The sequence below is a fragment of the Psammomys obesus genome, unplaced genomic scaffold, assembly GCF_907164565.1.
Source record: "Psammomys obesus unplaced genomic scaffold, mPsaObe1.curated_primary_1811, whole genome shotgun sequence".
NCBI lineage: Eukaryota > Metazoa > Chordata > Mammalia > Rodentia > Muridae > Psammomys > Psammomys obesus.
This window is the reverse complement of record NW_026596034.1, coordinates 36,778,885-36,792,066: the sequence shown is the minus strand read 5'-3', so window position 1 is coordinate 36,792,066 and position 13,182 is coordinate 36,778,885. Positions and strand designations below refer to the sequence as shown.

Genomic DNA, 13,182 nt, shown 5'->3' with positions numbered 1-13,182 from the left:
GCAGCATGGCCTCCCTGGGTCTGGAGGGAGGATGGCTGGACAGGGCTGACAATGGATGAGTGGAGGACAGCAGGGAACAGAATTTGCTGTAAGACTCAATGTGGGGAGGCAGCCTCCTTAGGAGGGCCATGGGCAGTGCCGAGAAGAGGGATCATGGTCTGTTCTGGGAAGAAGAGCAGGGGATTCCCTCTCCCTCCACAGGTATGCAGCACAGACTCCATGGAGACAGAGACCAGGACACCCTGTCCCTGGGCCCACACTCCCAGCAGCTACTCCAGACAGGAGGACAGAGCCACTTGCCTTCCATAACTGCAATACCTAGCTGCTCTCCCCCTCCCCCGGGTAGCCGGGCACCCTTGTGAAGGTGCCTCCTTTCAAGCGCCACCTTCCACAGCCGGCAGGAAACAAAGATCCCGATCTTTGGGCCGCTGGTTTGCCGGGACCCTTTCACACCAAGCTGGAGGGGTGGCATGCCGGCCTCCTCCTGCCATGCTGCACAGCATCCTGTTATACAAGCAAAGAATTTTGGCTAAAATCCAAAAAAACATTACCCAGAAAAAAAGGCAAACTGTGAGTGATACCCAATCATGTTGTTCTGTGGAAAGACAGGAGTCATGGGGCTGTCCAAGTCAGAATTTCCCTTTTTGTTTTGCTTTTAATGTCCCTTTTGTACATCATTGCTTCCGTGGTCACAACAATCTCATCAGATGAAAAAGTTAATAAACAAAATGGCCACTCCGATGTTGAGCAGGATCACCATGACGACCAAGATGGGAGCGGAGCCCTGGAACAGAGAGGACAGGTGAGAGTAATACCAGTGCAGGGCGTTACCACAGGTGCCTCAGTGGGAGTGGCCCACGCCCACGGCAGAGAGGACAGGGCCACTCACTGGTGTCCTTGGAGGGCTCTCTACTCTTTCTCAGTAACCTGTGGGAGGCTCTTCGGTGGGTCACTTGGAATCTCCTGTGCTCCCTCCTTCCTGCTTGCAGACCAACTTGCTGCCCACAGGCTGCTCTTTTGGATCCAGTTCTTGACATACAGTCAGTACCTAGTTTCTCCCAGCACTTCCTGAAGCCCTTGGCTCTGTCTTTCTCAGTGATGCTCACTCTCACCCCCATCACAGCCACTGGCCCTGAGAGCGCCAAGACACCTGCCTGGCCAGACTTTGCATGCAGAGCAGGGGGGGAAGCCCCCACAGTCCCATCACAGCGGGAGGCTTTGCATCTGCCCTTGACAGCCAGCAGTCCAGAGAGAAGCCAGCACTGCAGAGGCCTCAGCCAGGCTCCGTGAGTGCAGAGCAAGCACATCTGGCTCCCAGCCCACCACCCTGCAGTTCATCCTCTGAGCAGACATGATGCCCAACCTGCTGACCACACACACGCACCTTCTAGCTCACATCCCAGACCCAAGAGACACCACTTAGCAAAGGTGTCTGCTGAAGATTCCTCAGCCAGACTGCAGGCTTCAGGGAGCTTCCCCCTTATTTCTTGCTATCTACCCAAGTATCTTCAAACTTGGTTCTCCTGGCTCTGCCTTTTGGATGCTGGGGTTATGGGTGCCACATGCCTGGCTGAACAGAGGGCTTCTTAAGTATATATATTATTTTGCAACGCTAATGATTACATTAGGCAAGTGCTTTACTAATGAGTTACCTCCACAGCCAAAGCACGGGCTTTTAAAAAATACTCTGGGCCCTGGCCAAGGGAGGAAGATCCAAGTAGCCAGTCCTACCTGGGCCTAGGACCCCAGCAGCCCAGTCCATTCTCCTGTTAGCATTTTGCTGAAGGGGGTGAATGGAGCCCCGGGCTCAGCCTGGCAGGAAGGAACAAGGAGGTTGGCCTCCTGAACTCTGGTGCTTTTATGGTGTGGACTTTGAGGAGTCCATGATGTCTGGGCTGAGCCAGCCTTGCAAGGAAATGGAAAGAGCCTCAACAATAAGCAGAGTTGGTCAAGGACTGGGTCCTGGTCCCTGGTGGCAGCCCCCTGCTCCCTACCATTCTATAGATGTTCTATCCAGCCCCAGGCCCATAGGTATGTCAAAGGGCAGAGGAGCTCTGACATGTAGCAGGATAGCTTTGGGACCAGATCCCCATCCCAGCAAGATTTCACCCACCACCTAAGTGACTACCATCAGGGACCATCTGCCCATCACTTGAGAGAGGTGGGGCTCCTGAGGTGCAAGAGAGGGCCTTAGAGTTCACCATGACCAGGACCCTTATGAGCCAGAGGGTCTTTCCCACCCATCCACCACTGCCAGACAACTTGGAGGATGTCTCCAGCCAGGGACCACCTTCCCTGACCAGGACATAGGGCAGGTCATACTGTACAGAGCCCTCCCTGCGCTGGGGGGGAACACAGGTTTTCAGATGGCTGGCAGCCAACCTCCAAGAAGCCACTCATGGTCACCACTAAACCAGGGACAGTCACCTATCTGCCACAAAGCCTGGGCTCCACTGCTGTTCCTTGCCTAATCTCCCCTCAGGCCCACAGGACCGTGTGGGACACAGTACAGACACCCCACCTGCTTTCTCAGGAAGTTGTGACCACAGGGTGGGGCTGGAGTCTCTTCACTTTCTCTCCTTGGAGTGTGGGTGGCTTTGGGCAGTGAGGGAGTGTCCCAGATCACCCCAGCTGGAAGCCACAGGGTGCACCACTGTAAGCTTCTGGCTCCTCCCCATACTTAAAGCCAGCCTGTGGCCAGTCCTCATGCTTTGCACACCCATCCGAGGGAACTCTGGGTGTTTGTTTTGGTTGTGTGTAAGTATGTGAGCATGTATAAGTGCCCACATGTATGTATATGCGTGTGGAAGTCAGGACAACCCCAGGTTTCCTCAGAAACCTCCCACCTTGTTTTACTTGGCACAGACTCTCACTGGCCTGGAGCTCACCAAGTAAGCCAGCCTGGCTGGCCACAGAGAATCTGCCTGTTTCTATGTTCCCAGTGCTGTCACTGTGGCTGATGTTTTTGTTTCTTTGTTTTTTGAAACAGGGTTTCTCTCTGTAGCCCTGGCTATCCTGGAACTCACTCTGTAGACCAGGCTGGCCTTGAAGTCAGAGATTCGCCTGCCTCTGCCTCCCAAGTGCTGGGACTAAAGGTGTGCCTCACCACTGCCGCCCCGTTCCAGGGATCAAACTCATATCCTCAGGTTCAATTTACAAGGTTGATTATCTCATAAGAGAGAGCATGCTGGGATGACCTCGTGGTGCTCTTCCGGTATCAAGCTCTGCAGTGCTAGGGTTATGGGCGTGGCTAAAACTTTGCTTTTCCTTTTCAGTGGTGCTGGGGACTGAACCTAGGGACATACGGGCACCGGGCAAGTGCACTCTACCATTGATATAGATTCCCAGCCAGAAACCTCGTCTTAAGGCACCCAAAAGAAGCCAACATGGTTAAGAGGGCTAAATATAGAACTACTCCTGAGCCTCCCACCCCCGCCCACTGCTGTGCTGCTCTGGAAATAGCCGTACACACTGCGTGCCCACAACTGCGCAGCAGGCTGTGTGCGGCAGGGTGAGGCCCAAGCTAGTGCTGTGGCCCACAGCAACCAGAGAGGAAGAGGCATTTTCCAGCTGCAGCAGCAAGGACGAAGTCTCTTCAAGGAGAATCAAGGGCCATGGGAAGCTGCTTCCCTACAGCAAGGGACTCCTGGGGCTGTGAGATGAAACCACAGCACCCCCAGGGCCCCTTGAGATGGACACTGACCGCTGCTATGGCAGCAATAAGAACCCCGCAGGGACTCCCACTGGGCCTGGCACAGGTGTGTGACCCACACAAGTCACATGCCACAGAGCACTCCTGTGGGGCACGCCTTGCCCCTCCATACACACAGCTAGATGCTCAGAAACCCAGCCTGTCACGTAAAGCTCAGGCACCAGAGGGTGGTTGTCTATGTGGGTGGACGGGGCCTGTCTGCCGAGTCCTCTGGTACACAGGACAGGACACCAGGCTTCTGTGCCAGCATCCCTTCCAGCTGCATTCTGCCACGGGGCCAGCTGTGGGCTTAGAGGTCCCAGGAGGCCCCATAAGTGTCTCAGCACTGGCCAGCCCAGGGAAGGCTGCCGTTTCCTCCAATAGGCCCATCCCGGGACAGGGAAAGAAAACTGGGGGTTGCCTGCCCAGGCAAAGAGTTGCTCCCAGGGTCCAGTGAGGGGAACTCATGTGGGAGTCTGACCTACACCCCTTGAGACGTAATAAACCTCCAAAGGCCAAGGGGCCCAGGAACCTCAATGCTACGCATTCCTAGCAGTGTCCTACTGCTTGGGTAACTATAGCTCCACAGCAAGGGAGGCCTTGGAGGCTAGCCTCAGGGCAGGTGTACAGGGTTCCAACCTGCTGTCCCATGTGTAAAGCATCAACTTCTTGGGAGCTGGACCCTTTAACAGTTTTGGCATCTAGCACAAATGAGAGGCGCTCAGAAAAGAAAGGCTGTCTGGACAGAGGGGCCTCAGCCCCACTCCAGCCCGAACCCAGAGCACAGACCACGACAGCAACAGTCTGCACACAACAGAGCAGGGCGCCATCACAGGCAGCCATGCTGCTTCTAAAGGGTGAGCCCAGGAGGAGCCTTCTTGGAGATCCTTCTAAAGCCAGTGTGACCGCTATGTCACACCATCTCTACTTGCTGTAGACACCCACACCGGCTGTACCCCAACCCCCGGAGAGGAAATCCACAGAAAGCAGAGTAAACAGACCCAGGAGTTGGCCCTGGGTCTCACTGCCTCTGCCCAGCAAGGGGTGGCACCACTCACCGTGCTGGACTTGAGCTCATCCCCAGTTTCCTCATCAGACTCGAGTGCAACAGGCAGGGACTTCTGGGGTGGGGAAAAGGTCAAGTCCCAGCGCAGCAGACGGGGCTCGGGCCGGTCCCCCAGCCGCAGGCTCTCCAGTTTCTGCACCGTGGGCTCTGCAGAGGAGGCCGGCCTGAGGTTCTCCTTGTTCTGGGACTTGGACCTCAGTCTCTGCAGCCCGAAGCCCCGGTCCTCAGAGCGCCGGTCTCCCCCAGCACCCCGACTGGGACGCCGTCTCTGAGGGTGCGTATCCTGTGGACAGGCATCCATCCTTAGTAAGGGCTTCATCTCCAGCTTGTAGTTGCTCAGCTGCTCCTCATCTGGCTCTGGCAGCTTGTGGCCCCCGGAACAGGGATTGCCTGCCCGGTGGTGAGAAGTCCACGAGAACGTGCTGGGGGACTCCGTCCGCCGCTCCCGGGGCTTGGGGTTCCCGGGCTGCTTGTGGCCCGAACCCCGGGTGCGGAAGTCCTCAGTGGGCTGGCCGCTGCGCAGGGCACCACTGCGGATACCCCTAGAGGCCCCCGCCTTCTCCTCGCCCCAGCTGTTGCGGGCATAGTCCCCTCCGCGGCCCTCGAGGAGCATCTGGATGTCCCCACTTCGCTCCTCATCCACTGAGACCTGCCTGGAGAAGTGCGCCATCTTGTTCCTGGAGGCAGGAGCTGGTGGAGGAGTAGCCGCGGGGCTGGCGGGGAAGCTCTGCAGGGGGCTGTCGTCGGGGGTCAGATCAGAAGGGGTAGTGCCCTTGCGGTACAGCTCGGGGCTCTCCTGCTGCAGGGGGGTCCCGGTGGAGAGCACCTCGATGTCATCGCAGGACATCTGGTGCTTTGGCCTCTGGTACTCAAGCCCTTGGGTGGGAGACAAAAGAGCACGGGGTTACACGGAGCCCATGGAGAGGTCTTGTGCCCAGCGTGGATTGGGTCACCCAACAAGGATAACTGGCAGGATCTTAGAGCCAGGCACCTCCTGTCACCACAGTCCCTTAGCCAGACATCAGGGACGTGGGAAGTCAGGGCTTGAGCCTACTGGTGGCTGTGTGGCTTTCCTCACAAGGGTGAGGCTGCCTGCCTGTTAGACCTGCTTCTTAGAGCACTGGCTCGCGCCTGGCTTCCAGCACAGCAGAGGTCATTCTCAGCTAAAATTAGCCGCAAAGCACGTGCTGTCCCTGGAAGACCATTATGAAGTCCAAGAAGGAGCCTGGGGGAACTACAACTTAATCGCAGGGCCTTCCTTCCTGCCTTGTGTCCCAGGCACAGGTCTGCGCAGGCTTTAGGGATGGGGTATCAGCTTGGGTGCTCTGGGTACTGCCCTGGCCCAGCCTGAACCCCCTCCTCCCAACTCTGTGGCCTCAGGAAGTCACAGAGGGACTAGCTACCAGGGTCTTCCCCAAGCAGGCAGCCGGAAGGTAGGTAGCCTTCTGCCCCTGGCTGATAAACACTTTGGTAATGATTTTTAGAACCAGCTGAGCTCATGATCCAGGACCCGTTATAAATGCCAGTTCTGCTACACTCTTCCCAAGACTGCGAGTGGTCAGTTGTCCTCGGGAGTCTCTGTAAGAGATCACAGCAGCTGCTTGGCCTGGAGGACCGGGGAGGGGGACACCTGACACCCAGTCCCCTTCCAGCAAGGCCCCACTGGCCATTAATGCATTCTAGGAAATGTCCTGAGGTGGAGAAGTGAATCCCAGAAGGGATTTAAGGACACCTAGAAGTAACGCAATGCTGGAGAGGGGTGGCCATGGCGGCCTCCCAGGTTGCAGGCGTGGCCAGAGACCACAGACAGCATCAGCCAGGAAGGGGTCCTGCAGAGCCAAGTCCCATGTTCCGGTCCCATCCCAGTAATGGGGCCGCTGAGATCCTTCGGGTTGAAGGCCTTCCTCACAGACTTTCTCAAGGAGGCAACTCTGGACAGAAAACAGACACCAGCTGAGGCCTCCCCGGAAGAAATGGCATCGTAGGCCAGCTGGGTGCTCCAAGGCCCACATACATGGGGTCTAAGACAACGCAGCTGGCTGTCAGAGATCCTAGGCCAGCTGTGGGCAGGTCCGGATCCTGTGGGCTCTGCCCAGGGCGCCTCAGAACACCCAGTGGATGCCTCTCTTGGTCACCAGTCTGCACATAAGTGCCTCAGACAGTATTGTATCCCCTCCAACCAAAGCTCCTAGGGGCAGTGTAGCAGGACCCAAGGAAGGACTCCGCAGCATTCGGGGCTGGAGCTGGGGACCTGTGGGAATTATTAGCATGTTTGTCCGCCTACGTGTTCTACATGTGGCTCACCTGAGACACCTCAGTCTGACTAGGAACTAGGCCCTCCACCAGGGACCAGGGCTTTTCCTGACTTTCTCTTAAAGCTGGGAGCAGCTGGGTGACAGATACTATGCCGAGTTGATGGCTTCCTTCCCCTCTATACCAGAAACATCTCAGAGAGGTGCTGTGGCCACCACACAGCGGGATACCAGAGTGGAGCCTAGACGGCTCCAGAAGGAACAGACAGCAAGACTCTCATCCAACCTGACCAGGATAGGCCCAGCACCAGCTATGTGAGCTTTGCTCCCTGAGAACACAGACTGGGCACAGCATACCCTAGTCTCGTAGCCTTATTTGACTTTCTATCCTCGCCCTTACAGCGACACATATGCATACATACAGTGTACAGGAGCTGGGAGTGGACAGGAAGGACAGTTTGGGCACTCTGGGACTGAGTGGGCACAGCCCAGCCCCCATACAGTCGACTGTCCTGACACTGGAGACTCCGCCCCAGAGCAGCCCTCACACATCTCCCAAAAGGGAGTGACTTCCGAGGGACACAGCACAAGCCTCCACTCACTGGAGAACCCCAAGCTGGCAGCCACTGGCCACACATGGCTGTCTGCACCTCATCGGGGGTGCATTAAGATGAAATAAGACAGCACAGAGGAGGCTGAGGCAGGAGGATTGCCATGGAACAGCCTGGGCCACAGAATAAGACCTTGTATTAGAAACAAGCAACAGGGGGCTGGAGAGATGGCTCAGAGGTTAAGAGCACTGGCCCCTCTTCCAAAGGTTCTGAGATTGATTCCCAGCAACCACATGGGATCTGGTGCCCTCTTCTGATGAGTAGGTGTATATGCAAGGCAGAACTGTATACATAATAAATAAATCTTTTTAAAAAAGTCATCAAATGAGACTAGATTCAGCTCATCTGTCACCCTTGCTGCAGGGGACACAAAGCCACCATTGTAGATGGGACCCAGGAGAGGAAAGGCAGTGTCCATACATGCAGAGAGCTTGGAAACAGTGGATAGAGTCCAGGCACACCCACCCACATATATGTTTGTAAGGCATCAGCTCTGGGTGAGTGACAATTAGCCCCAGGTAGCAGCAGGAGCCACTGCCCAGGCCTCCACCCCTCAGAGCCACACAGAACTCACCGTTTTCCCTGTGCTGGAAGGAAGGCGAGAACTCTTTGGCAGTGATCCTGGCGATCCGTGCTTCCTCCTGGGCTTTTTGAGCAGCTGTGAGTGCTGCCTCAGCCTTGGCCCGTGAGTGGGAGGTCCTGTCGGGAGACAGATGGCAAAGGGTGGGCATCAAGCAGAGGCCCAGAAGGGACCCTTTGCAGTAAGCATTCTGGATGTCTGCCCTTGGATCTATCATTTAGTCACTCAACAAACAGCCCTGGCAACAATCAGCCTTAGGGTAGCAGCCTGTGGAGAAAGTGTGGTATTTCTTTTTCACTTAAAAAAAAAAAAAACAATACTATTTATTTATTTATTATTATGTATACAGTGTTCTGCCTTGCATGTATGCCTGCTTACCGGAAGAGGGCACCAGATCTCATTATAGATGGTTGTGAGCCACCATGTGGTTGTGGGAACTGAACTCAGGACCTTTGCACAAGGAGCCAGATGCTCTTAACCTCTGAGCCATCTCTCTAGCTCTTCTTTTTTACTTTTTTACTTTATGTACATAGGTGCTTTGCCTGTGTGTCCGTGCATGTAGTATCAGCAGACGCCAGAAGAGGGCATCAGATCCCCTAGGACTGGAGTTGCAATCAATGTGGGTGCTGGGAACTGAACCCTGTTTCTTTGCAAAAGGCAGCAAGTGTTCAAACCACGGAGAGACCTCTGCAGGTCCTGTTGTCTTTTAAGATTGTATTTTTACTTGTGTGTTTCTGTGTGTCCGTGAGTATGTGCTACATGCTGTGGAGTACCCTGGAGGACAGAACAGCATGTCAGCTCCCCTGGAGCTAGAGCTGAAGGTGGCTGTGAGTTGCTGGATGTGGGAGCTGGGAATGGAACTCGGGTCCACTGCAAGGGCTGTGCATACTGTTAGGCAGCCCTAGAACATGTGTTTTTATCAACAAACACCCCACACTGTGGGAACCTGAGCTGGGCTATCCCCATCCCAGGCTGGAGGCAGTAATGGGTCACCAGTGGGTTCATGCTACGTGTGAGCCATCCCACAAGCTCCAGCCAGCCTTGGGTGGGGGTGGGAAGGTTCCCATGCTGGCAAAGAGGACACAGGACATTATGGGGATGGATGGGCCAGGAGCTGTATGTGTGCCAGCTCTGCTTGGGCTGGGTCTCTGCTGAGTCCCCCAGGGCCACCCTGCCCTTGAATAAGAGACTAGAGTTCCAGGGCTGAATGGAGCGCTCCTCATATGTTCCTCCTTCCTCCTGGCACGCCAACTCCAGAGCTGGACTGTGCCACATGTGGGTACCACCTCCTGAAGACTGCAAGCAGCAGTCCCCAGTCGCTGAGATAAAGGTGGCTTCTCCTCACAGGCCTCTTGCCTGTGGTCCAGGTAAGCTGCCAGAGCAGGCAATAGGGGACAGTGGCTTTCAATCACAGATGTCTTTCTTTAGCTCTGAGGCTGGAGGTCTAAAGTTAGGGTGTCATCTGGGGAAGACCCCCTTCCTGGCTCACAGATAGTATCTTCTGGCTGTGTCCTTGACAGAAGAGAAGGTATCTCTCATGCTTTGGCCTAACGGCCACTAATACCATCTTGAGGGCTCCACTCTGATAATAATCTTATCATTTCCCAGAGATGGGCTCCCAGCACGAACACAAGGAAGACCGAATTTCGTCACGCAGCTCTCGGGGGAAGGCTCTGTCCAGTAGCCTGGTTCCCATGTCTCACAGCACCTGGGATCTGGGGTCTCCAAGCTAACCCTTGAACCCCTCACAACGTTTGCTGCTTTGAGCTCCGGTTTTCAAATGATCATATTAGAAGAAAACGTGCTGCCAGATACAGGGATGGAAGCCCAAGGCATGAGTGAGTGTCCAGAAGGGGAAACAGGAGGCCAGGCCAGGCCCCAGCTTCTCCTCTAATGTGGCATTATGACCTCCTGTTATCTGCCATACACCAGGGAGCCAGCCCAAGAAGCCAGGAAAACTCAACATGCTAAAATGTAGTGTTAATAAAATCCTATCCCTCTAAGCGCTTTAGTTCCTAGAACCGGGAAAAGACAATTGCTTCTCAGAGGAGCCATGACCTCATTCATGTTCCAAGGAATGTAAGATGGAAATTGCACCTTCTAGACTATTCCTTGAGTATCTGGTAGTTGTTACATCACACTAACATGGCACTCACTATCTACACCTGATTAATTACTGACATTGGATCAGCTGAAGACTAGTGGCTGCAGGCCTCTTCTGCGGAAACTGCCTGGGAACCCGAGAATAGCCTGTGTCCCTAGCTAGGGTTTCCACCCTGTCCTGTGAACCCTGCAGATCTCGTAGAACTCTGAAAATGGCCTCCCTAAGAATCCCTGTGACCTTGGACACTGTCCAAATTCTCCACAAGGTCCCCCAGCTCCAACAGAGGGTCTACAATGTCCCTGAGCAGAACACAGTCCTGACAGAGAGCAGCTGCTGAGCTGAAGTATCCGGGGAGCAGAGGAGAACGCACACCCCCAAATCCTACAAACGGAAAGCTGGGGTGCTGAGCTTACCCTGCACAGATGAAACTTCTCAAGCATTGGCAGGCCACATTCTGTCCATTAACATTGGCACTCATAGCTCCATTCACCCTCTGGGCTCACAGTGTTGTTTTGGCAACACTCACAAATTCCCGACATCCCTTAGGGGCTGTGATTGGTTCCCACATCCTCACTTAGCAAAAATGCCACTAATTCACCTACATTGTGTGCATATTTACATATGTATGTCACACGTATATAAAAATATATACTGCGCCAACCCTAAAATAAGATCAGTCGAGATGAGCATGGGTAGTGAAGACTCTAACACGTGGCAAAGGTTCATCTCCAACAAGACTTGCAGGGCCCAGCCCTGAGGGAGTCCTCTAAGGGTCATCAGCCTCCAAAGTGGGTCTGGCTGCAGTGACATAGATGGGACACTCAGTTTATGAAGGGCTCCCCTGTGCCTGGCATCACTCGCTGGGCCCTCTGCGTGGTACCCTGTGTCTGCACATAGTTCTACCTGTGGTGCTCACCTAGGCTCGGACACCCAGAGAGGAGGAGGCGACTTCAAGTCCAGGGCAACTGAGGGCAGGGCTCAGGGACCCATTCTGGATGGAAGAGACCAAGGTAGATCAGAAGGCAGCTAGGGCCAGTGATCTTCCAGATAAAGGAGCTAATTGCAGGAAGTGTATTCAGTGGGGATCCAGGGAGTGCCTAGGGGCTAGGGGGTGATGCTGACCTCATACTTTTAAAATAAAAGTGGTAGGGTGGAGCAAGGTGGCGCATCTGCAGTCCCATCACACAAACATGCAGGAAGCAGAGGCAGGTTACACTGTGTGACTCTGTCTGGGAAAGAAAAATGGAGAAGAGTGGGTGACCAGGAGGCCCCCAGCAACCGAAGAGGCAGGCCATCTGATCCCACAGCATGCATCTCAATAAAGGCTCCAATCCTTCCTAAAGGGACCTCGGAGCAAGTGCTGGGTGCTCAGCACACACATAGGGCATGTGACCAATCATATACTGCTGGTTAGAGAGAGACTATAAAGGAAGTCACCAGAGAGAACCAACTGTGCCCACGGCTGCCAACGGGAGCCGGCGCTGCTAACACAGGACAAATGAGCTGCTGACGGAATCTGTTGCTGGAGGCTGGGGACACACTTTTGTGCTGACCACGTGGGCTCTTTGTTTGGGAGCCATAGGAAGTCACTCTACACTCTAGCTTCCCTGGCTCTTTGAACCCAGGTCACTCTCCTGTCAACATGCAGCTATGAGACTCCCAGAGCCAAGGGAAGTTGTGAATCCATGAGGAGACCCTCCTTCTCCCTCAACCTTTTCTCCCATTCTCTCCACCAGCACTGTTCACCAGCAAGGCTCCAGAGCCTGGACAGCCCTTTCCTTCAGACTACCCAGCTTTCCCTGGCAGTTTTCCATCTTGCCTTGTGCCTCTGCTCGCCTCTGGCCAGACTCACTGTAGATGCTTGGACACTGGACTCAAAGACTCTGGGAGGCCCGAGAAGGCCTCCAAGAAGCTACTAAGAAGACAGGCCTACTCAGATCTCCTGGCCACTGAGGGTCAGGAGTCACAGTGAGCCTTTGGAGGAAGGAACTTAGGTTCCAGAGCCTTCTACCTCTGCCCTGTGTCAGCCCTTCTGTGTTTCTCTGTATCTGTGGGAAGTGCCTCTTCCCCTGGACCATGGGAAAACTGAATCTTCTCTGTCCAGTGTCTCACTCTGTCTCTTGTTCTGAATCCATTCCTGGCCTATGCTGGTAGGAGAGGGAGGGCAAAGGGTCATAACCACCCCAGCTTCCCTCCTCCAAGCCTTTGCTCCCTGGGGAATCTCCTGAGATGGTGCCCGGTGGCACCAACTCTGTGTATGCTCCTAGCCCCCCTCTGCCCACAGCAGCACTGCTCAGTAATCTCTACCGGACTCAGAAGCTCACATATGCCCTTGGGTCAACTCAGCACTGGCAGCAGCTGTCAGGGTTCCTCCAGATATGGTCCCCAGGCTTCACTGACCCTCAGGGAGGGCCTGTTCCATCAAGACGGGCTTGTGCCTTTGGGGTCTCTGGCTCTTATTGCTTCCCGGAAGTCTACTCCACCTCACACCCTGCATGTCTCCCGCCAGCCCGGCTTATTACACCTCTCATGAAAACCCCTGGCAGGTCTCCTCCCCCAACCCAAGGCCCTTCACAGCTGAGCTAGGGGCCCTCTGTGCTCAGCTCACACGCCTTGCTACAGAGCACGCACTGAACAGCTGCTGCTCACAATGGCTGTCTCCACAAGTCAGCGCTGGTCTGAGGAGGAGCAGGGGCAGCCATGGGCAGAGAACACCGGATACAGATGTCCACACTGGTGTAGACTCTGTCCCTCACAAGGCCAGCTAAGCTTAACGATTCTCTTAGCCTTCCCATCCTGGCCCCCACACAATTTGCTCCTTTAAAATTATTTATTTATTTATTTATTTATTTATTTATTTATTTATTTATTTATTTAT

The 13,182-nt window shown here is 54.7% G+C and overlaps 1 protein-coding gene across 1 annotated transcript in view; it reads right to left on the bottom strand.

Moving 5' to 3' along the window:
• Positions 1-465: 465 nt before the first annotated feature.
• Jph3 (junctophilin 3) overlaps positions 466-13,182 on the bottom strand; it is a 56,154-nt gene continuing 43,437 nt past the window's right edge. The window contains exons 3-5 of the mRNA XM_055620899.1: positions 8,195-8,319; positions 4,750-5,633; positions 466-784 (exon numbers count right to left, since the gene is read on the bottom strand). Of these exons, the coding sequence (XP_055476874.1) occupies positions 704-784; positions 4,750-5,633; positions 8,195-8,319 (1,090 nt within the window). The 3' untranslated portion in view covers positions 466-703. The remainder of the gene's footprint in view (positions 785-4,749; positions 5,634-8,194; positions 8,320-13,182) is intronic.